Source organism: Pelodiscus sinensis, chromosome 25, assembly GCF_049634645.1.
Source record: "Pelodiscus sinensis isolate JC-2024 chromosome 25, ASM4963464v1, whole genome shotgun sequence".
In the NCBI taxonomy this organism is placed as follows: Eukaryota; Metazoa; Chordata; order Testudines; family Trionychidae; genus Pelodiscus; species Pelodiscus sinensis.
In genome coordinates this window covers 16,364,283-16,388,652 of record NC_134735.1, presented here as the reverse complement: position 1 = coordinate 16,388,652, position 24,370 = coordinate 16,364,283, and the positions used below count along the sequence as shown (strand labels likewise).

The following is a 24,370-nucleotide window of genomic DNA, read 5'->3' as shown; positions in this document are numbered from 1 at the left end:
GTCTCAACACCCTGGTCCTAACCCCGGGTTTCTTGGCTCAGATCCAGCAGCTGGAGCTTCAGTTCTTCTGGCCAGGACTGCAGGGGCTTCTGCAGGGGTTCTCCAACTTCCCCTGGAGGAAGGAGGGCAGGGCCTGATGTGTTTGCACATGCGGGTTCATGTCCTCCATCTCCAGGCCCTGCAGAGGCTCCTATATGATCCAGGTAGTCCGGCATAAAGCACGCTGGCACGTTTTCCTTCACCACCTCTGAGGGCTCCAATATGACTGGCAGCTCCTTTATTTGAGAGGTCTTCCACGAGACCTCTCTGGGCTGCCGGCCTTCTGCCAGGACCTCCTCCAGACCTGGAAGCTGCTTTCAGCAACCAGGTACTTGGGAGCCACCGTGGGGGCAGACCTCCTTGCGGAGCCCCTGCTACACAATCTTCATCTACGGGTGCAGGCACGGAGTCCCCCTCGGAGCATCAGAGGTTGGTCCTGGCAGAAGTCACCAGAATCCAAGACCTCCTGGACTACAACTGGGGAGACCGGGTGGGTCCTCCAGCACTCATCCAGTGCATGGGGCTCTCTACCCTATGCACTACCCGGCACGTGCTTCAGGAGGTGAGGGACAATTTGCTGCACGCGGCTCGGGTTTATCTTGACAGGGTCCTGCGAGAGGGTGCACCCACCCACCCCTCACCTTTGGCCCTCCAGATCTCTCCATCTTCCCCCAGTCCTGTGTGCCTTTCCAACTACCTCCCCCTCATCATGCCAGCTGACTGCATGCGTTGCAGCCTGTCCCCTTTCGCACCACGTCAAAGAGTCAGTCATCTGTACATGCTCATGAGTCACACTCTCCACTTCCCCACCCTGGTGTCCCACCCAGATGCCAACTAGCCAGACTTCTTACAACCAACAGAGGGTGCAGAGCCTTGGTGGGCCAGTCTCTACTCCACCTTGGTTCCGCGACCCGCCGGGGAATCCTCCATGGTTCTGTGAGCTCGGGAATGTACTCGGCCCAGTTCACCCTGTTCTGTGACATGAGGGAGACCCCGGTGCATGTTTATCTCGGGTGCACCAGGTTACAGCCTCTCTTTTGGCTCCTCCAGAACCTCTTGTTAATGTTCTGGCTGCATTTCTCCCCTTACCTCTTAATTTATGCACACCCCATCCGTGGCCCCACAAAGTCACAGAACCTCCTCCTGAATCTCCTCCTGGCTATAGCCAACATGGCAGTTTACAAGTCCAGGGAGCAGAGGTTGGCTGAGGGACTGTGGGGCCTATTTCCACTCCTGTATGCATTCACACTTCTGGGCAGAGTTCCACTGGGCAGTGTCCGCTGGCTCTCTTGAGGCCTTTGAGGGGCAGTGGGTGCTGTCTGGGACTCTCTGCTCAGTGTCCCCATCCAATTCCCTTGTTTTAGCCATTTCACCTCCACGCCTGTCCCTGTTTTCTCTTCCTTTGTCCCCCAAAATCAGTTGGAGTCTAAGGCTCTTTGGGTCCTTCCTGTAAGCTGGACCCAAACGAAAGGACTCAGCATTTTAGTGCAGGGGAGCAGAGTGGCTGGGGTCCAGTCACATGGCCAGAGGGGTCCCCAGGGCGATGAAGAGACTGGGCAGAAGAGCTAAACAGGACTAAGACAAGATTTAACAGGCAACATGAGAAGGAAAGAAGAGGAATCCCGAGATATCCCTGGTAACAGGTTCATTATTTGTGTGTGTGTGTGTGCGCATGTGAAAGGCTGAGAGAGACCCAAGCTCAGGGAAATCCCTAAATCCATGGAGTTGTCCCATTGCCAAGAGCTTGGGAGATGTCATGAGCCTGGTGGATTCTGGGACTTTCCTGGTGGGGAATGTTGGTTCTGGGAGTTTCTCGGCTGGCTGTGGGAGGCAGCCAGGGGATGTGAAAGCGAAGAGACGAGTGCTGTGTCTGTTCTGGCTCAGTGGGGGGCTGAGGGGCGGGGGAGATGGTGCCAGAGACCCAGGGCGCTCGGAGTGTATCTAGGTGTATGGCCGGCAAGGGGGGCTCCAGGTGGATTGGAGGATTCCTCATCCCACAGAGTTTGGGTTGAGGAGCTGCCGTGGCCTGGGCCGGGGACCGAGTGAGTCTGAGAGTGTTCTCCTGAGCCGCGCCATCTCCCCACCAGGCTGGACAATGGGCCTTCTCCACCGGGCACCGGGAATGCGATTCAGGCACCTCCCAAGCTGCAGAGAGCTCTCCCCCGTCCCCCTCCCCCAAGTTGCCAGGTGGAGCGGGGGGAGGGCAGGGCATGGACCCTGGGAAGGGCACAGCCCAAAGGAGACATTCGGCAGAACGATTCCACGGAGATCCCAGCAGGGCGGGAGACCAGCCTGAGCTGAGAGCAGCAGCGGCCCCCTTCTGCTGGAGTCGGTCGCTGGGCTGCACTGAGTCTCCTCCATGAGAGGCGGCAAATCAGACGAGTGGGTAGGGGCTGAGTGCCGGGGTAAACCCCTCCCCGTCCCCCAGGGGACAGCTGGGCACGTTGCTGTGTTGAACCGAGACAGCAGAGCTCCCCTCCGGCGACTGTCCGGTCTGTGCCGGGGGAGCGGGTAGCCCCGACGGAGGACAGACAGCTGGGCCCGCTCACCCCGAGTGAGCAGTGGGGAACGGCCACGCTGTGCCCTGCAAAGGCCCTAAACTCTCCCGCTCCGATCCCAGCCGGGGCACAAGCTGCTCTGTGTCTGCGGCCGCCCAGCTCATTGCGCCGAGCGGCAGAGTGAAGGGAAGTGAGTGAGGGGAGAGTCCCAGAGACGTTGCACGTGTGTGGGGGGGGATCAATGGGCAGTGCCATAGACCTGCCTCACACCGTCCTCTCCCTGGGATTGCAGCCAGCAGCGTTGTGGGGAAGGAGCAAATCTCCCTGCTCTCCTGACGTTGATGCTCTGGAGATTTGCCTGGTTGCTGGGTTTGGTTCATGGAACGGAAGTTGGATTCTGATTTCAGTTAATCAAAATGTTTCATTTCGATAATTGTTGAATGTTTTTATTTTGACCTTTTTCACAGTTACGTAGGGTTAGTGACTGTGCCAGGCACGGCTCAAATAACTCCCTGCCACAGGTAGCTCACAGGCTACTATCATTCTGGTTCTCATAATAGCTACAGCTGCAACCAGTAACCCCCTCTCCTGGCTGCCTGTAGCTCTCCCCTACAGCCACCTCATTGCGACTGCTTGGGCACCTTCTGGCTTCCTCTGACTGACACTCAAACCACGGAATTGTGGGCAGATAAATTCAACTAAGACGCCTCTGTCTCGCAAATGTTACTTTCCGTCCATGCCAATGGGAGCCTTATGGGCCATGGTTTTCCTTCACAAGACCCTTGTCAGCATATCTGATGCCTAGCCGCTCTCTGTGTGCCTAGGTTGGGAGGGATGAAGGCTGACGTTCAGTGTGTGAACCAGGCCTGAGCCAATGTGCCACTGTTTCTGTCACTTCTCACCTATTGTTCTTGGCGGGACCTAGCTAATGAAAAGAAGCTGTCTCATGGCTGCAAGAGAATTAGTCATTGCTTGTTAGGAAGTTGTCAGACAAATGAGGGAACAAGAGGCAGCTTCCAAATAGGACTTTGTATATGTGTAAATATTTGAGGGGTCATTCAGTTATTCATACAGTATGTTCTGCCAAGGTCTGTCCTTTTCGGTGTCTCCTAATAAATCTTTTAGGGTTGCAACCGTAAGAGCTCATTTCTTCCTTTTGCAGCTAGAGACAACATTGTGGGCTGGTTCCTTTCTTGAGCAAACTGTTTTCTTGTGGGCAAGCAGCTTGGGATGAGAAAATTTAATTAATTAATTACGGAAGCAGGAAAGCAAGAGGAGAGGGTTTTATTGAGCTAATCCCCAGAGTGGCCAGGGATACACTCTAGCAGTGAGTGTACCCGGGGACACATCCCCTTCAGTGGTGGTAACTAGGTTGATGGAAGCAGTCTTCCATCAAGTTGGGGCATCTGCAGCCGGGTTTAGATTTGCTTAACTATGTCTCTGAAGGCGGTAAATATTTCATAGTCCAGTGCAACATCGCCAGCTCAACCTCACTTTTAGATCTAGGCCATGTGTCAATCGCACTGACTTTCCTCAGACTTAGCTCCTCACTCCCACTCAATCACCGCAGGTTAAATCCCCTTAGGTGCCTGGGCCTATGTCACTGCTGACACGGATTTGTCTTCTGAGCTTGGCCACTGGTGCTCTCCAGTTCGGGCCTCGGGTTCCAGTTCTACTCATAGGTTATTCGGTTTGTAAACTCTTCCTGGCAGGCACTTCATGTTCCTGTGTGTGACACAGCACCCAGCCTGATGCAGCCCTCATCTCGCATTGGCCTGCATGGGAACTATAATATAAGAAATGACTTATTTACCTCATTGGGGGGGGGGGGGGGGGGATATGGCTGCCCTCCCCTTGACTTTTCCTCTTAAGAATCCCACCCTAAGGGTACGTCTAGACTACCTCATCCCAGGAGGCATACCTGGGTGGTCGACAGATACCTTTGATGTCGACACCCGCGTGTCCAGACTATCGCGCTGAGCCGACAAACAGCTGATCAGCTGTTTGTCGGCTCAGCGTGGCAGCCATCTAAATTTAAATGAAGCGGCGATTATTTAAATCGCCGCTTCATTTTCCTATGTCTGGTAGCCTAATCTACATGCCTCTGGCGACAGAGGCATGTAGTCTAGACGTACCCTAGGAATTAAAATGTCATGGAACAAAGATGACATTTGAAAACCATCCCCTCGTCCCTCTATATCTGTGTACTCCCCTTTCCCCGTCTTGTGTAGTGAGGCCTTGTCTACAGTCCCGTGGGCTAATCTCCATCCCCCGCCATTGACCTTATCTACATCGCCTCAGCTATACAACTAGCACAGCTGAAGTTGCCATTCTTACCACAGCGTCGTGTGGGCTGTAAAGTGGGCGGGGCCAGCTCGCCTGCCAATTCCGACTACTCTTATCCTGGTGGTGCACCAGCATCCACAGGAGAGTGCTTGGAGACCAATTTATCATCTCTAAGCAGACACGATAAATCGATGCCTGGTGGATTGATTGCTGCAGTGTTGATTACCGGCATAGCAGAGAAAAGCCCTAAGTTACCCAAACTCAGCTACATGAATAAAACAGCTAATGTCAAGGTGCTTAGGTCTGCTTGCTGCAGACCTCACAAAGGCAAGCTGATAGCTGGTGCTCTCCCGTTGACTTGCCAACCCTTCTCACTGTGGTGGGGGAGAAGAGGCGACGGGAGAGAACTCGGCAGTTAATTCATCACAGCTATATTGACCCCCCCACTGCATCAATCTCTGCCCATGGATCCAGCAGATAGACATGCCCTTAGATTGCAAGCGTTTTGGGGCAGGGACTGTGCACCACTTCCTGTTTACACAGTGGAGCCAGCCTCATTTTCAGTGGTCCACTAAGCACTACTCCAAGATAAATAATAAAGAAATGGGAACCATGATTCATTCATGCCTCCTGATAAAGCACCTTCAAGAAGATAACCTTGCCTTCGCTAAAGGAGAAGTCTGGTATGGTTCTGTAGTTCCTTTAGGAGCGTAAGCTTACACAGCACCTCTGGCACTCTGGCTGGCTTAAAACAAGACTCACTTTTGTGAGCACCTAAATGCTTCAGGGAATTGTTCTGCAGCTAGTTAAAGGGGAGAGCATGTAAAACGAGGTATAAAATATACTGAGGCATATAAAGTGCAGCTATGTGGATGTGAAGCACAGCCAAACTGATATAAAATATAATGAAAAGAATGAAGCAGGTAACAGGACGGACATAAATCCCAGTGAGGTCAATAAAGTGTGGCACATAATGGAGATAAAAATGTAGCAAATGGCAAAACACACATCAGCATAGACATAAAGCATAATGAAGTGATGGGTGAAAGTCACATGCACCGATAGATCATCTTTGTCACATCTGGTAACTCGAGGCTATCGTCTTTGTCTTCTCTGCCTGCGGCGGAGTATCAGCACCAAGGGGAGAAGCTCCTTGTAGGCCTAGGTAGTATCTTCACTACGCACCACAGCGGCACAGCTGCACGACGTCACAAGCGAACACAAGCTCTAGGATTGCTAGGGAAGGTCAGCCAGGATGACAGCTAGCTGCTTGGACTCCAGCCAGGAAAGAGTGGGGTCAGATAATGCACTGAGGGGATTTGATTCAGGAAAATAAATGTGCAGGAATGAACAATTCTAGTTGTTGTTTCTGATGTGCACCCTTTGTCTCTTTCAACGCTTAGCCCTCGGGGCAGGCAGTGTTTGTGCTGTGCTCTTGATGTCAGCTGGAACATCCAGTCATAGCCCTCAAAGGTCAGTAGATTCTCCAGGTTCAACTCAGCCCTGCATTAAGTTGGCTTCCTATGTTTTTGTTCAATTTGTACAGCCCCTAGCACAATGGCCAGGACTAGCACTCCTGGGCATTATGATGATGTAAATAACAGTAACCTCAGCCCGCCTTTGCCAAGGAGAGTCTGAATATTAACACAGCTCCTATAGCTATAGCACAGGGCCACTGGGGACTGCAAAGATGAAGAAAGCTCTTGGTAGCTCCAGGGGTCTCTGGTTTCTGCTGACAAACAGTGGCATCTTCCCGAGCTGCCCTCACCCACTGCATGTGAATGGAAACCGCATTTATCTTTCTGATCCAAAGAACGCAGAGGCAGGACTCGTCTCCCAGTTTTCGGTTAACCAAATTCTCATTTCCCAGCAGTAGGTGAGGCTTGAGCCTGACTCAGTGCAAATGGAATTCAGAGTGGCAGAGCCGCGTGCCAGCATCGGACTGAGATTCATGACTTTCCAGGTGCAGTGCGCCTTTGGCTTCTGCTCTCACATTGTTATTTGGCTGCCTCTAAATGCAAATACGTTAGTGAATGCGTGGGAGCCAGCCAGCCAGGAACTATGGCAGATGCTTTTCTGAGTGGCGGGGAGCACACGCTGGAAGTGAGCATGATCAGGGTCAAGTGGAAATTGAGTGACTGTTAAAAGAAAGGTGTCTAGAGGCCACACAAGAAAGACTCTCGGGACGAATTCTCAGCTCGGTCCCAGGCTTCCCATGAGATCTGGGCAAGTGGTTTAATTTCTTGGTAGCTCTTTTCCTCATCTGGAAAGTCGGGGGAGCAAAACTTTTTTTTGTCTTGGGACACTTTAAATGCTTGCCAGAAGATTTCCTGCCTCTTCTGTGATTTACCTTACAGTGTGATGCACACGTGCAACTATTTGCGAAAGACACAGATAAGTGAAAGCAAGAGAAAAATAAGCTCATGACAAGATTGCAATTTTCTGGGTTTGACTCTGGTTCTACTATCATCTGTGCTGGTGTGAGTCCAGAGAAGCTCAGCTGAACTTAGCAATACGGGTCTGAATGACAACAGCATGATGTGGCTCACTGGTAGAGCCCTGCAAATCTGTAGATATCCACTTTACATCCATGGGTATCTGCATCCATGGATATGGAGGGAGATGCAGACACAAATTTTATACCGAGAACCTTGCAAATGTGCTGCTATCCACTTTAAATACACAGGTATCCGCATCTGCAGATGTCAGTGGGGATACCCGCAGCTCATTTCTGCAGATACAGATGTAGATACAAATTTTGGATTTAATCTTTTCTTGTGTCAGGGCTCTCACCTAAGAATTCCACCACTAGGGTTTCACCGAAGGTCTGATTGGAACAATTCGCATTGATTCCCAGGAATCTGTTTAGAATTTGGTGAGGGGCTACCTCCGGGCTGAGGTTTTGCTCATTTTAATTCTGTCCAGCAGCCTCCTTCGCTTGAGAGAGCTCATCTTGAGTTCCTTCCAGAGAGAAGCTGGTAACAGTGTCCCAAAAGAGAGTACGAATGTAAATCCTTATGCTACAAAAACAGTGCTGGGCTTCCTCTCCGCACCCAGACATCCTACCACACTGCTCTTCCAGCAAAAGGTCCCTATTTGTCCTGCCAGGTGTCTGAAGGCCTTGGAATGCAGACCGCTGAAAGGGGCCCCTCAGGATAATACCAGCCTTGGGCCCGATAGTGGCTTTCAGTCAGTGCTGGACTATTTGAAACCAATGGCTTAGCCTGGGCCACAGCTTCTGTTTGTTTTTACACGTTGTGAACTAAGTTTGGTTACGGTATGTCCGAGCGTGGGGCAGCACACAAGCAGGCCTCTGTCTGCCTCTAAAAGGACAAGGGGGTTTCGAAAGGAAAACATGTTTTCCCAGGGACGCCAGGTTCACATTCTGAATAAGCTTTTTATTTGATCAGCAAATACTTGATCTTCTTGAACCTCACTCCTTGAGCCCATTCACTGGTCTATAGGAAAGTGAGGGGCAAAACCTCCGAAAGAAAATAAAAGGGCTCAGATGGGGGAAGAAACAAAATCTCCATTTGCAACTAATTTTTAAATGGAAGTTTAATCTGATCAGCAATTCTTTTTTTAAACACAAGCACAAAATATGGAATCCCTGAGTCTATGTAGCTGTTTTTTCCCCATGAGTGCATTGAACCTTGGATATCAAGGTTCTATGTTCTACTTGGCTTCTGATGTGATGGGTGACCTTGAACAAGGAATTTCATCACTTTAGTGTCTCAGTTTCCCTGTCTGCAAAATGGAATGAGGATACAGATCCATCTTAAGCCAAAGGGTGAAAAAAGTATTTTCTATGAATGTGTAAGTTAGTTGGAAGGGAGGAGAGACCCGGGGGCTGTGTATACACTGGGCCACTTATTCCGGAAAAGCAGCCGCTTTTCTGGAATAACTTGCCACTGGCCGCTTGCTTTTCTGGAAAAGCAATGACAATCTACTGTAAAATTGTCAGTGTTTTTCCGGAAAAACTATGCTGCTCCCATTTGGGAAAAAGTCCTTTTCCGGAAAAACTGTTCCAGAAAAGGGCCAGTGTAGACAGCACAGTAGTCTTTTCCGCAAAAAAGCCCCGATCGCGAAAATGACGATCGGGGCTTTTTTCCGGAAAAGCATGTCTACATTGGCCACAGACGCTTTTCTGGAAAAAGTGCTTTTCCGTAAAAGTATCCTGCCAATGTAGACGCTCTTTTTCCGGAAATACTTGTAACGGAAAACTGTTCTGTTTTAAGCATTTCCGGAAAACGGTGCCAGTGTAGACGTAGCCTGCATGTTTCTATATAACTACAGTTTGCTTCTGCTTTGCTTAGATTTGTTAAATATTCAGCAGATAGTGTGGTATTTTGCTCATTATAATCAACTTAATTTGTGACTCAACACCAGCTATCTTTGTAGTAAATGAAGGGATAGCTAAAGTAAATTACCAGGGTTTATAATTTTGTGGGAATACAGGAAAGCAGGACTGTGCTAAATATTTCCAAAAGAAAGGGCTCACAGTTAGCAGAAACCTAAGCAGGGGCTCAGCTTTCAGAGTTCTTTGACAGTAGAGGGAATGATATTTTATAGAATTTAAATGATAGAGTTCCAACTTGAAACATATTAAAGGGACTGATTCTCAGACAGCACAGAGCCTTCATCTGCAAATTGAGGTATTCAAAATCACTAGTTACTATGGAATATTACTCACAGGAGATTTGGTTCCTACCAAATAAGAACGGACCCAAGCTCTCAATGGAACTTAGGGTGGGTCTACACTGCAGCTTTTTTCTGGGAAAATGGCTGTTTTTCCAGAAAAACAATACTTGCATCCACACTGCCATTGAGTTCTTTCGACAGAAAGTTGAAAGAATGGAGGGGTTTTTTCCGACCCCTTTCTACGAGGAAGAAGCCTTTTTCTGTGTGTGGGCGCATCTCTGTGTGGATGTGGAAGAGGGTGGTTTTTTGAAAGAAAAGGCCTCCAGGAAATAACACAGGTGCCCTGATGGCCACTCCGTCCGTACTAATCACAACTTAAATGCGAAATAGTGTCCAATGAATGTGGACGCTATCTTTCAAAAAAGCACATTGCTTTTTTGTTGCACTTTTACTGTGTGGATGCTCTCTTTCGAAATCAGCTTTTCCCGAAGATCTTTCGGAAAAGCTTCTTCTGAAAGAAGCTTGCAGTCTAGACATAGCCTTGGACAAACTTTAGTTGATTTCAGGGGAGCCAGGATTTCATCTCTGTTTTTTTAAATGCATGAGAAATGCTCAATACACATTGTGTCATCAGAGCTCTGCCATTGGCTTTGTGGGAAACAAGCAGTATTAGCTCATTGTAGACCTCCCAGAGGGGAGGAAATTATGGAGGGCCCTTAAAGCTTTGCAAGGTGGAGTTCAAAAGGCATCTTTAAGCTAGGGGGTATGGAACAGCTGCCTCTCGAAGCCAAAAGCTATTCCAGCCTTGGTCAGTTTGTATCCGAATCGAGGAACAGAAATGAGCCAAAACTGCAATTGAAGTGCCCTACTCCACTCCCCTTGACTGTGCCTGTTCCCTGGGCTACTTCCCCATAACCCGTGCGTCTTCTTGGCCCTGGCATCAAGGCCTACAGCCTGGGAAGTACCATGCTGGGGCTTTTCTCCAGGTCTCTTGAGCCTGTCCTGCATTGCTCTGTCTGATGTGCCGCTTGAGTTTTTTTGGGGAGTGGGTTGTTTTTTGTGTGGGGGAGGGGAGAAAGGTTGTGCATCTGATTGGGCACGCATTCTTGCAGGCTGAGTTTGGGGTCTCATTTAAGTTCTGTAATGAAACATCCAAGTGGAACTGAATACCATTTAGCTGTGGGGTTTTCTCTCGTTGGGGGTATGTCTACACTACAAAGTTAGTTCGAACTAACTTTCCTAGGCGCTACACTAGCGCTCCGTTAGTTCGAACTTAATTCGAACTAACGGAGCGCTTAGTTCGAACTAGGTAATCCTCATTTTACGAGGATTAAGCCTAGTTCGAACTAGCTAGTTCGAATTAAGGGCTGTGTAGACCCTTAATTCGAACTAGTGGGAGGCTAAGGCTTCCCAGGTTTCCCTGGTGGCCACTCTGGCCAACACCAGGGAAACTCTATTGCCCCCCTCCCAGCCCCGGAGCCCTTAAAGGGCCACGAGCTGGCTACACAGTTTGTGCCAGTTGCAAGGCTGCCAGCACCCGTGCCAGCAGACCCTGCACCTGCCACACCATGAGCCAGCCACCCGCTGCCACCCAGCCCTCCACTGCTCCCCAGGACCAGCCTGGTGGCTCCCAGGAGCCTGCCCGGGGGCGCAAAAGGCGGGCACCCGCTTGGTCAAGTGCGGAGATCGTGGACCTCATCAAGGTTTGGGGGGAAGCCTCCAATGTCCACGATCTCCGCACTAGCCACAGGAACGCGGCCGTCTATGGCCGCATGGCTGCCAGCCTGGCCGCCAGGGGCCACCAGCGCAGCCGGGAGCAGGTCCGGTGCAAAATTAAGGACCTGCGGCAGTCCTACTTCCGGGCCTGCCAGCCAGGGGCCGACCCGGAGGCCTGCCCCCACTTCCACACCCTGGACCGCCTCCTGGGGCCTCATGCCGTCCATGCCCCCCGGGACGTGATAGACCCCGGGGCAGAGGGCCCGCTCCAGGAGACGGAGGAGGAGGAGGAGGGCTCTGAGAGCCAGGAGCCTGCCGCCAGCCTGCCCAGGACCCGGGACCCCCGAGGCACCCCACAGAGCCGCTCGCCTGTGTCGTCCGAGGCCAGGGAGCCGTCCACATGTGAGTACCATTGTGTTCCCCTTATGTGTACGGGGGGGCTGGGGCGAGAGGGAGCCCCGGGACCGTGTGCCTGGGCCTTGCCCACCAAGGAGCAGCAGCTGGGGATCCTGCAGGGGCCCTCCCTTGCAGAGGGGAGCTGGGTTTCACACATCTGGGCCCCTGGGGTAATTGACCGCTGGTCTTGTTGCACCACAGCTGCAGCACCTGGGCCTGCAGGGCGCACCACCCCGCCTGCAGCAGCTGCCCGTGCCCGGGCAAGCAGGAGAGCCAGGAATGAGGAGGAGTACCAAAGGCGGCACCTCCGGTTCATGGATCACCAGCTCCGCACCCAGGACCACTGGGTCCAGGAGGACCTGAGGCTGCACCGGAGGAGTCTGGAGGCCCTGGAGGAGCAGGGCCGTGCCCTGCGAGGCCACCTCCAGAACCTGCTCGACCGCTTCCCATTTCCTCCTCCCCCTTCTCCCCCTGCTCCCCCTGCTCCTCCTGCTCCCCCTCCTGCTTCCGTTCCTGCTTCCACTCCTGCTTCCTCCACACCCCCTGTCCCTCCTGCCCCCCCCTCCACAACCATTTCCCACCGACGCCCCCGGACCCGCAGTGTGGCGAGACGGGAGAGGCAGCCAGACTCCCACCACTGAGCTTTCCTTTCCCTTCCTCCCTTCCCTCCCCTTCCAGCTCCCTCGTCCCAGGTTTCCCCCTCCTCTCTCCCACCCTCTTCCCTCCCTTCCCCCACCCCAGTTATGTGAAATAAACATACGTTTTTTTGAAAAACAGGTGTCTTTATTTTACAGTAGGTAGGGAGGGGAAAGGGGAAGGGGGGTAGGGTGGAAGAAGGCCCCAGTGGGGCATGCAAGGGAGAGGTCAGTCCTTCTCCTCCACCAGGAAGCTCTCCCGCAGGGCTTCCCAGATCCGGACAGCCCCCCGCTGGGCTTCCCGGATGGCGGCGGTGCCTCAGCCATCCAGGCTGGCAGGAAAGCCTCTCCCTTTCGCTCACACAAATTGTGGAGCACACAACATGCTGCCACCACGGGAGGGATGTTGTGCTCGGCCAGGTCCAGACAGGTGAGGAGGCATCGAAAGCGGGCTTTCAGTCGCCCGAAGGCCCCCTCCACCACGATGCGGGCCCTAGTCAGCCTGGCATTGAAGGCCTGGCAGGAGGGATTGAGGTGCCCCGTGTAGGGCTTCATGAGCCACGGCTGCAGTGGGTAGGCGGCATCCCCCACCAGGCACACGGGCATGTCCACATCCCCGACCCTGATGTGGCGGTCGGGGAAGAAGGTCCCAGCCTGCAGCCACTGGCACACGGAGGAGTTGCGGTACACCCGGGCGTCGTGTGCTTTGCCGGACCAGCCCACATTAATGTCCGTGAACTGGCCCCGGTGGTCACACACGGCCTGCAGGATCACGGAGAAGTACCCCTTGCGGTTGACGTACCGGGACCCCTGGTGTTCCAGGGCATGGATGGGGATGTGCGTCCCGTCGATGGCCCCCCCCACAGTTGAGGAAGCCGAGGGCGCCGAAGCCCCGGATGACGGCGTCCGGGTCGGTGAGGCGGACCACCCTGCGGAGCAGCACCCGGTTGATGGCCTTGACCACCTGCGGAGAGAGACACAGCAAAGCGCCAATCAGTGGGGCGCCCGGGTGGCTGGGAGCGTTCGTGCCCTGGCAGTGCCCCGTGCCCCACTCCCGGTAGCAACCCCCCTGGCGGCGTGTAGTACGGCCGGGACAGCCCGACCGCTCCGGTGCAGGGCGCTTTCGCCTCCTCCCACCCCCCCCCTTTGTCCCTGGGGCGGCCCATCCCCTCCTCGCAGCCCCCCTCCCCCCTGGCTCGGTGGCCGACGAGTGCCATACCTGCATGAGCACCGCTCCGACGGTGGATCTCCCCACGCCGAACTGGTTCCCAATGGATCGGTAGCTGTCCGGCGTGGAGAGCTTCCAGAGGACGATGGCCACCCACTTCTGGAGGGGGATGGCGGGCCTCATGCGAGTGTCCCTTCTGCGCAGGGCAGGGGCGAGCCACTCGCAGAGCTCCAGGAAGGTGTCCCTCCTCATCCTGAAGTTCTGGGTCCACTGTCGGTCGTCCCAGCGCTCCAGGATGATGCGGTCCCACCAGTTGGTGCTGGTGTCCAGACGCCAGACGCGGCGGGGCACGCCGGTGCTGGGGCGCTGCCGCGGCTCCTCCACGGCCCCCAGGGCGGCCAGGCGGAGAGGCAGGGGGCTGACGTGCACCAGGTGGTGCCAGGCAGCCTTGAGCCATTGGTGGCAGGCTTGCAGCAGCAAGTCCAGAAAGTGCACCAGAAGGTGCAGGGCGAGCTTTGGCTCCATGTTGCCACCTGCGGCGGCCCCCCCGAAGGGAAGCACCGACACAGATGGGCACAGAGACCAACGCTTTGCTGTCCCTCGGCGAGGTTGGCAAGGAAGCAGGAAAAGCTGGGAACCGGCTGTCCAGGGGGGTCCCTTTAAGCTCGAGCCTCAGATAGCCTCAGACAGCAGCCACACAAAGCAACTACTGACCTGATGCCCTGCCAGAACCTGTTTCAGCTGCCCTTAAATGCCCCCCTGCGTCCAATCAGTGTGGACGCGCTAGTTCGAATTAGCAAAACGCTAATTCGAACTAGTTTTTAGTTCTAGACGCGTTAGTTCGAATTAGCTTAGTTCAAATTAACTAATTCGAACTAAGTTAGTTCGAATTAGCGCTGTAGTGTAGACGTACCCTGGGATACAAAACCCGGCACACCCAGGATGAACCTAAGCTCTTAAACCTGGAGCATTAGCCACGTGCATGGAGCACTTGACAGATTTGCCAGGATGGTGGCCTAAATAAAGAAACGATCCTGAAGAACCTGGTCAGGTGGCAACCCTAGAGGAGAGGACCTCACCTCCCACCACGAACACCTGCAATGGCCTCGCCTGAGCTGCAGCCCAGAGCTAGAGTCACCTTTAGTTAGCTAACGTCAGAGGAGGAAGAATGTCAGTGTAACTTCCAGTGTCTTCCAGTGCTCTCATCACAAATCTTCACAGCTTATTCCAACACCCTTATTTAGACTCCTCTCCACCCACCCACGGGGATGTCCCAGGGCTCTTGCCGGTCACCAGATAGCACCTATGGAACCCCAGTACTTCTTAAACAGGCATTTCCCTGGGAGAACAGTGACAAACTAGAGCCCAACACCCTGGTTTTATCTCTGGCCAGCCCCTTCCACAGGCACCACCCCTACAGCTCCCATTGGCTGTGGTTCCCAGCCAATGGGAGCAGCGGGAGTAAAGTGCCTTGCTCAGGCTGCCACTTTGTGTAGGAGCTGAGAGGGGACATGCTGCTTCCGGAGGCTGTGCAGCGTGGAGGCTAGCAGGGAGCCTGCCAAACAGCGCTGCCAACCAGCCCATTAGCAGCCCGGTCAGTGGTGCTGAATGGAGTGCCCAGGATGTCTTTTCAACTGGGTGTCCCAGACTTTGGTGCGCAAAGTCCCCCACACTGGGGGTGTTTTCTGGGGAAAGGATTGGGCGTGTGGCTGATTTACACTCCTGTTACTCTGGTGCAGGTAGTGTGCCAGGTGGCCCATTTTTTACCATAAAGTCACCAGACATGCAAATTCAGCTCCTGCAGGCAGGGAGGTCCCGACTCATCACCCACGCCAGCCCCTCCCCAGCCAGGTCTGCCTCTGGCAGTGGCAGCTCCCAGCCCAGACTTTGCAGCCAAGTCCCTCTTGACCTTGGCAGGGGAGGGGGAAAAGGTGAAGAGCAGCGAACGACAGGGAGAAGGGAAGAGGAGTAGATGGGGCAGGGCCTTGGAGGAAGCGGTGGGGTAGGGGATGGGCCTGAGGGGAGAGATGGGGCAGCAGGGGCGGGTTCTGGCACACTTGCTGGAGTGTCTGGCTTTTAAATATTGCCAAGCTGGCTACCCATGTATTGAGCCCATTTCTCTTGCGCGGATGATGCACAGCCCACTTCTCACCCTCTCCCAGCTATGGCCCACACCACAAGATTTCCTGAAAGCTCACGTGCCGCCATGGCCCATGCATACTGAGGCAGGGTTCATGCAGGGTGTCGTGGGGGGAGCCCCGCGTGTCACGGGGCAGCCCACCCCCGTGGCATTAGTCTCACTGTTCAGTTCCTGCTCTCAGGGAAATACAGTGCCTGCAGGCTGAATCCCAAAGTTCAGTGACCTCTGGCCAGAGTAACTACAGCCCCTATAGGCCTAGTCACAATGTTCACTCTGGCCTGGAGGCCTAAGTCACTGGTGGGCTTCACCCGGCTGTTGGCGAGTCGAGCACCAGTTGGGGGGAGGGTAGGGGACCCGGGCCCTCCCGCTCCACCGGGTCCCAGCCCAGGGGCCTGTTGGCTGCGGAGACCACACTGCCAGCTCGGCGGGGCTCCGCCCAAAACACACTAAGCTCCCGGAAGAACAGCCTTCCGCCCTGAGCCTCTTCTTACCATCACAGGCACGCGGTGCGGTCCTCGGAGTGTGGCTCGGCATAGGCGACTGTTGGGGCTGACCCTCCCCCGCCTTCGTTGGGGTGATCTCAGGGGCTGTGGCTGAAGTGGCTGAGGCTGCTGCTTCAGGGGCAGCTGCAGTGGGCGCTGCTGGGGATGCAGCTCCAGGGATGGCGGCTGCAACAACCGGGACAGCCCAGGGGCTCCAGCCCGATCTCCCTCCCTGCTTGCCCTCTCTCCTGACCGAGCGTTTAGAAAGTCTCTGCACTGGGAGCATGCCCCGGGAGGGTGGCCAGGTGTCTGGTTTTCTACCGGACAGTCCGGTATTTGCGCTCTCTGTCCAGTAGAAAAATTCAGAAAATATTGGACCTGTGCAATGTCCGGTATTTTGTGAATTTCCGGCGGGGCCCTGGACGGAAGCCTGGCGGGGGTGGGGGAGTGACTGGGAGGCGGGGCCGCAATTGGCGCTGAGAGCCTTGTGGTCCCGTGCAAAAGCCGGGTGGGGAGGGGAGGGGCGGGGCAGGAGCAGTGGCTGGAATTCCCAGACACTCCCCCCACCCAGCTTCTGCACACAACCAGAGGCTCCCAGTGCCAATTGTGGCCCCGCCTCCCAGCTGGGAGCCTCTGGTTGCGTGCAGAAGGTGGGCAGGGGGAGTGGTTCCCAGCCCCTCCTCCTGCCCCCACCCGGCTTCTACTAGCAACTAGAGGGAGTTCCTGCTGGGGGCACAGCCTGTTGGACTCTGGCTGCACCCCCCCCCCCCCCGCCAGCTCTGCTTCCCACCCCCTTCCTCCAGCCCCCCTCCTCTTGTTCAGCCCCACCGGCCCCGATCCCCCCCAAATCTGCTTCCCACCCCCCTTCCTCCCGGCAAGCCCTACCTCCTGGCCCCCTTCCTCCTGGCCAACCCTGCGGCCCCCAATCCCCCCCCGCCCCGCTAGCCCTGCCTCCCGCCTGCCTTCCTCACAGCCAGTCCCTCTCCCCCCCCCCCCCGCCCACGATCAAGTGTGTCCTGTATTTTGGGGAGGTCTACCTGGTAACCCTATCCCCAGATGGTTAAAAGAGGAGGTGCCTCCTCCACCCAGAGGCCTTTCACCTCCCCCCACCACCCTCTAGTGTGGGGTATATCCACCCCTTCACACAGGGCAATGGCTTAGGATATGCTTGAACCTGGGTGTACGGGGTTAGGTCATTTACAAACCCACCACCAGAAGACCATATGTTTAGGGATCATCTGTGTATGTGAGTGTGCGTGCATGTGTGTGTGTGTGTGCACGCGCAAAAATGTCCGGGGCTTTGCGGGGTGGGCGGATGCTTTGTTGTGGCCGTTGTTGTCTTTACTCTGAAACCTGCACTTACAGATTTGCCTTTAAGGGGCATTTGCTGACATTTTCATAATGTCAAAAGGTTTGCAAAAGCGGGTGCCTCAGTTAGGACCCTAACTCTCTATTTAGTGGCCTAAAAGCAGGTATTTGACAAATATTCGGGGCACCCATCGGCTTCAATGGAATCCGTGCAACAATCAGCACATCTGAAAATTGGTCTACTGACAGTGAGTTTAGTTGGGTAATTTTAGGTTGAAAAATCTTAGTTCCTGCTTTTATTGTTGGTAATTGTACAAGCTTTGTGCTTAACACGACATAACCATGCTGAGCAGCTCTAAGCAGTAGCATTCGCTGAGGCATTGGCAATATTTAAAATCAGATGCTTTCAGCATGCTTTTGTTTTCTCTGGGGTTTGGAAATCGCAGAGAACTCATGTGACGTCGGAAATGACTTGACATAGTTATAGACCCGGAAGGAAGTTGAGCAACAAGATATTACATTGCGCTTTTTGTTCACTGTAGTGCAGCTGCCTTGGATTCAACAACCTTAGCTCCACAGTCGAAAGGGATAAAAAATGTCTTCCCAGATGCCCCCAAAATGTTGCTGCTTCACCATCAAGACTGGAACCATTGTCCTCGGAATCTACCACGTGGTAAGTTACGACACACAAGTACAGATGGGACAGCTGCAAATTGTTAGAAATCAAATCGCTCCCAAGGTCCATGTTGACTTTTCTGTGCTCCTGAGAAGTGGGGATGGGGGTGGGGGTAAGGCTGATCATGATGGATAAGAGAGAGGGGGAAAGAAATCTACTGTGCTGATCATTTTCTTAACACATTCCTTGTGCCAGAACCGATGGAAATTCACTGCTTCCTGTTTGTCCTCTGCTACTCGAGTATGAGCCATTGCAAATGCCGTCAGTGCTGTGAATGACACAGGCGTCCATCTTAGACAGGTGGATCCATTTGTTCTAGATTGTGCATGTGTGCAGTGGGATGACAATGCAAAGGGTTATGTAATGGTTAAGGGTACGAATCTACAGAGAGGTGTGTGAGTGTGTGTGTAAGAATTGCAGCCATGAAAGTCTTTAATTTTCCTTGTAGACTGTACCTGGTTCTCAGTTGTGTTTTCATTGACCATGATGTCTCTGTGAAGCTCCCTGGGAGGCTGTCCTGGGAGGATTGTTGCTGTGCAGGGGGAGGAGCGATAGGGTACGGCGCGGGGATCTGCACCCTAGCGAACCCCAGCTACTGGGAGTACTGCTTGGTGGCATGGGGTAGAGGAGCTTTCTGGTGGACGTAATTCACACTCAGGCTCTTGCACAATCAGCCCGGGACTGGGGAAGTACAAAAATGGCTTCAAATCACCTCTCCAGTTGCCCTGGGCACCTTTTGAACACAGCCAAGGAGCCAGGGCCTCCAGAGGACACACTGGGGGACGCCCTGTGAGACGCATGGTTGTCACCATGGGAAGGGGTGTGTGGTTGTGTAACTCATCTGCCTGCTGGATGTGGTGGTGCTGAGACCACTTACAGGTCTACACTACAGCGCTAATTCGAACTAACTTAATTCAAATTAGTTAATTCGAACTAGCGCATCTAGACCTAAAAACTAGTTCGAATTAGCGTTTTGCTAATTCGAACTAGCATGTCCACATTGAGTGGACCCTGAACCGAGGTTAAGGCTGGCCGGAAGCAGTGCCGGCAGGGCATCAGGTTAGGACTTAGAGCATGGAGCTGCTGTCTCAGGCCAGCCGAGGGCTGTGCTTAAAGGGACCCGACCCCCACCCCGGACAGACAGTTCTCAGGGTTCTCTGCTTGCTTGTCTACCTCGATGAGGTACAGCAAAGCAGTCCTGGCTTGGAGTGCCCTGAATGCCCACACTCGGCACATCACAGCACTCAGCCATCAGCCCGGCTGCACTTGCCGCAAGCTGCCATCCGGTGGAGTCAATCAGGGGGCTGCAGGAGAGTTTCCACCCTGAGGAGCCCACAGAGCCACCCCAGTCCTCCCCATCGGGGGCTCGTACCCCATTCCTCCCTCACCTCCTTCCACTTACCCTTCCCTAGGCCCCCTTCCTGATGTACAAAATAAAGGACACGTGTGTTCAAAAATAGAAACTCTCTTTATTGAACAAAACTGGGAGGGGGGGGGGGATTAACCTCTGGGGAGACTGGGAAAAGGAGGTGGGAGAGGGGAAGAGAGAAGGTGGGAGAGGGGAGAGGGAAACCTGGGAGGAGGGAGCTGGAAGGGGGAAGTCAGGGGAAGAAGGAGATGGGGAAGTATAAAACTATGGTACGCCATATCTTCAGTACTGTGGACAGATGTGATCTCCTTACCTCAGAAAAGATATTTTGGCCATGGAAAGGGTTCAGAAAAGGGCAACTAAAATGATCAGGGGTTTGGAACAGGTCCCATATGAAGAGAGGCTAAAGAGACTGGAACTTTTCAGCTTAGAAAAGAGGAGACTGAGGGGGGATATGATAGCGGTCTATAGAAGCGTGAGTGGTGTGGAGAGGGTGCATAACGAAAAGTTCTTCATTAGTTCCCATAATAGAAGGACTAGAGGACACCAAATGAAATGAATGGGTAGCAGGCTTCAAACTAATAACACAAAGTTCTTCTTCACAAAGCAAATAGTCAACCTGTGGAATTCCTTGCTGCAGGAGGCTGTGAAGGCTAGAACTAGAACAGAGTTTAAAGAGAAGTTAGATAAAGTCATGGAGGTTGGGTTCATGGAGTGCTATTAGCCAGGGGGTAGAAATGGTGTCCCTGGCCTCTGTTTGTGGAAGGCTGGAGATGGATGGCACGAGACAAATGGCTTGGTCATTGTCTTCGGTCCATCCTTTCCAGGGTACCTAGAGTTGGCCACTGTCGGCAGACAGGCTACTGGGCTAGATGGACCTTTGGTCTGACCCAGTACGGCCGTTCTTATGTTCTTATGTTATAAGCTCAGGGCTCAGGGTTGGGGGTCTCACTGGACCACCTTGATTTTCATGTAAACCTGCTTCTGGGTTTGCATGTGGCCTTTGCTGGCCAGGCTGGCAGTTATCCTGCCCTAGACAGCCACTTTCCTGTGCCTAGTGCGGAGGTCATGGATGTTGGAGGCTTCCCCCCAAACCTCAATGAGGTCCACGTTCTCCGCACTAGACCAGATGGGTGCCCGCCTCTTGTGGCCCCGGGCAGGCTCCTGGGAGCCACCAGCCTGGTCCCGGGAAGAGGCGGAGGGCTGGGTGGCAACAGGTGGATGGCTTGTGCTGTGCCAGGTGCAGGGTCTGCTGGCTGGTTGCTGGCAGGCTTGAACTTGGCACAAGCACCCTAGCCAGCCCGTGCCCCTTTAAGGGCTCCGGGGCCGGGAGGGGGGCAGACAAGTTTCCCTGGTTGTGCCCAGAGTGGCCACAAGGGCTAGCCTCCCCCTAGTTCGAATTAAGTGGCTACACAGCCCTTAATTCGAACTACTTAATTCGAACTAGGCGTTAGTCCTCGTAGAATGAGGTTTACCTAGTTCGAATTAAGCGCTTCGCTAGTTCGAACTAGCGGTTTGCCTGTGTAGCGCCTATGAAAGTTAATTCGAACTAACGGCTCTTATTTCGAATTAACTTTGTAGTGTAGATATACCCACAGCGACACGAATTTATCTGCTCTACAGCCTAAGCTATCAGCCCACTGGCTTTTAGTGCATGCAAGATAGACTCAGACACTGAGCTCCATAGTCCCAGGTTTGATTGTGCCTGTCAGCATTTCCACTGCACTGCAATCGGTGTTCAGGTTCCTCCTCTCAGAGAAGTCCCCACTGTCCATCAGCAGGGAGCAGCTTGCGTTCCCCTCCGTTCTAGGCCAGCATCCCTAGGTGTGCCACCTGTTTGCATGTTTGCTGGCTTGCTAGGATCCCCAGGGTGCTACAGCTCCGTCAGCCCTCTTAGCACAAAGAAGCACACTGGCCCACAATGCATATCTGGAGTTATCCCACTATAGGGCCAAATGCTCAATTGGTGTAAGCTGGTGTAGATCCGTTGAGGTCAGTAGAACTAAGCCAACTTGCACCAGCTGAGATTTTACCCATGCTGATCCAAGGGAAATCAATGTGGAAGCTTGAATTGCTCCCCCTCACTCTGTACTAAGAGTCCATTTATAGATGGACTATGAAGGGTTAATAAATGAGCAGTAGATTGTATAAGGGTGCTACAAACACATGTAGGCTGCATCTAGACTGGCATGATTTTCTGCAAATGCTTGTAACGGAAAAGTTTTTCCATTAAAAGCATTTGTGGAAAAGAGCGCCTAGATTGGCACGGACGCTTTTGCACAAAAGCACAAAAGCCAATCTAGACGCGGTTTTGCGCAAGAAAGCTCCGATCGCCATTTTTGCCATCGGGACTTTTTTGCGCAAAATGGTTCTCGGTTGTCTACACTGGCCCTCTTGTGCAAAAGCATTTGCGCAAGAGGGCTTTTTCCCGAACGGGAGAGTCATTGTATTTGCAGAAGAACACTGACAATCTTACATTAGATCGGCAGCGCTCTTGCGCAAATTCAAAGCAGCCAGTGTAGACAGCTGGCAAGTTTTTCCGCAAATGCGGCCACTTTTGCGGAAAAACCTGCCAGTCTAGACACAGCTGGAGTGTGGTCAACTTTTGTATGAAATTTTCCCCTTTTTTTCAATAGTTCAACAAGTACCGGGCCTTACCCGAAGGCAACCACAGCTAGCAGGGATTCCACTGGGATTTCAGTCAAGCCCAATGTAATTTCAGGCGACATTTTAGGGTTACAATTAAGTCCACATTTATTTGCTTATTGTTCAAGCTGTGATCAGTAGGCCTGGCAGTGGCAGAAAACAATCATCGAGGGACAGTGCAAGGACGCTGATCCACCTCGTTGTGGTGCCCCTGGTGAAGTGTGAGGCAATGCGGCCTAGTAGAGGCAGTACTGCCCTGCCACCCAGGAAACCCATTTTCTAGTCCTAGCTCTGTCACTGGCCTGCTGGGTGACTGTGAGCAAGTCACCTCACTGACAAGTACCTAAGTTTCCCATCTACAAAATGAGGCTAACAACACTGCCTTCTCACGTAGCACTCTTTGGCGCTCTGCCCATAAATCTCCAATATTGTTATAGAATACTAGGACTGGAAGGGACCTTGAGAGGTCATCGAGTCCAGTCCCCTGCCCTCATCGCAGGACCAAATACTAACTAGACCATCCCTGATAGACATTTATCTAACCTCCTCTTAAATATCTCCAGAGATGGAGATTCCACAACCTCCCTGGGCAATTTATTCCAGTGTTTGACCACCCTGACAGTTAGGAACTTTTTCCTAATGTCCAAACTAAACCTCCCTTGCTGCAGTTTAAGCCCATTGCTTCTTGTTCTATCCCCAGAGGCCAAGATGAACAAGTTTTCTCCCTCCTCCTTATGACACCCTTTTAGATATCTGAAAACGGCTATCATGTCCCCCCTCAATCTACTCTTTTCTAAACTAAACAAATCCAATTCCTTCAGCCTTCCCTCATAGGTCATGTTCACTAGACATTTAATCATTCTTGTTGCTCTTCTCTGGACCCTCTCCAATTTCTCCACATCTTTCTTGAAATGCGGTGCCCAGAACTGAACACAATACTCCAACTGAGGCCTAACCATCGCAGAGCAGAGCGGAAGAATGACTTCTCGTGTCTTGCTCACAACACACCTGTTAATGCAGCCCAGAATCATGTTTGCTTTCTTTGCAACAGCATCACACGGCTGACTCATATTCAGCTTGTGGTCCACTATGACCCCTAGAACACTTTCTGCCGTACTCCTTCCCAGACAGTCGCTTCCCATTCTGTATGAGTGAAACTGATTGTTCCTTCCTAAGTGGAGCACTTTGCATTTGTCTTTATTAAACTTCATCCTATTTACCTGAGACCATTTCTCCAATATGTCCAGGTCATTTTGAATTGTGACCCTATCCTCCAGATTGGTCGCAACCCCTCCCAGCTTGGTATCATCTGCAAACTTAATAAGCGTATTTTCTATACCAATATCTAAATTGTTGATGAAGATTTTGAACACAGCCGGTCCCAAAACAGACTCCTCTGGAACCCTACTTGATATGCCTTTCCAGCAGGATTGTGAACCATTATTAACTACTCTCAGGGGGTATGTCTACATTACCCCGCTAGTTCGAACTAGGAGGGTAATGTAGGCATACCGCACTTGCAAATGAAGCCAGAGATTTGAATTTCCCGGGCTTCATTTGCATAAGCGGGGAGCCGCCATTTTTAAAACCCCGCTGGTTCGAACCCCGTGCAGCGTGGCTACACGGGGCACGAACTAGGTATTTCGAACTAGGAAGCCTAGTTCGAAATACCTAGTTCGTGCCCCGTGTAGCCGCGCTGCACGGGATTCGAACCAGCGGGGTTTTAAAAATGGCGGCTCCCCGCTTATGCAAATGAAGCCCGGGAAATTCAAATCCCAGGCTTCATTTGCAAGTGCGGTATGCCTACATTACCCTCCTAGTTCGAACGAGGAGGGTAGTGTAGACATACCCTGAGTACGGTTATCCAGCCAGTTATGTACCCACCTGATAGTAGCCCCATCTAAGTTGTAGTTACCTAGTTTATTGATAAGAATATCATGCGAGACCCTATCAAACGCTTTAATAAAGTCTAAGTATACCACATCCACTGCTTCTCCCTTATCCACAAGACTCGTTATCCTATTAAAGAAAGCTATCAGATTGGTTTGACATGATTTGTTCTTTACAAATCCATGCTGGCTGTTCCCTATCACCTTGCCACTTTCCAAGTGTTTACAGATGATTTCCTTAATTACTTGCTCCATTATCTTCCCTGGTACAGAAGTTAAACTAACTGGTCTGTAGTTTCCTGGGTTGTTCTTATTTCCCTTTTTATAGATGGGCACTATATTTGCCCTTTTCCAGTCCTCTGGAATCTCTCCTGTCTCCCATGATTTTCCAAAGATGATAGTTAGAGGCTCAGATACCTCCTCTATCAGCTCCTTGAGTATTCTAGGATGTATTTCATCAGGCCCTGGTGACTTGCAGGCA

At 52.7% G+C, this 24,370-nt stretch overlaps 1 protein-coding gene across 1 annotated transcript in view; it reads left to right on the top strand.

The window, feature by feature from the left end:
* Positions 1 to 17,824: 17,824 nt before the first annotated feature.
* Positions 17,825 to 24,370, top strand: part of LAPTM5 (lysosomal protein transmembrane 5) — a 44,554-nt gene continuing 38,008 nt past the window's right edge. The window contains exon 1 of the mRNA XM_006134554.4: positions 17,825 to 17,982. Within this exon, the coding sequence (XP_006134616.1) occupies positions 17,905 to 17,982 (78 nt within the window). The 5' untranslated portion in view covers positions 17,825 to 17,904. The remainder of the gene's footprint in view (positions 17,983 to 24,370) is intronic.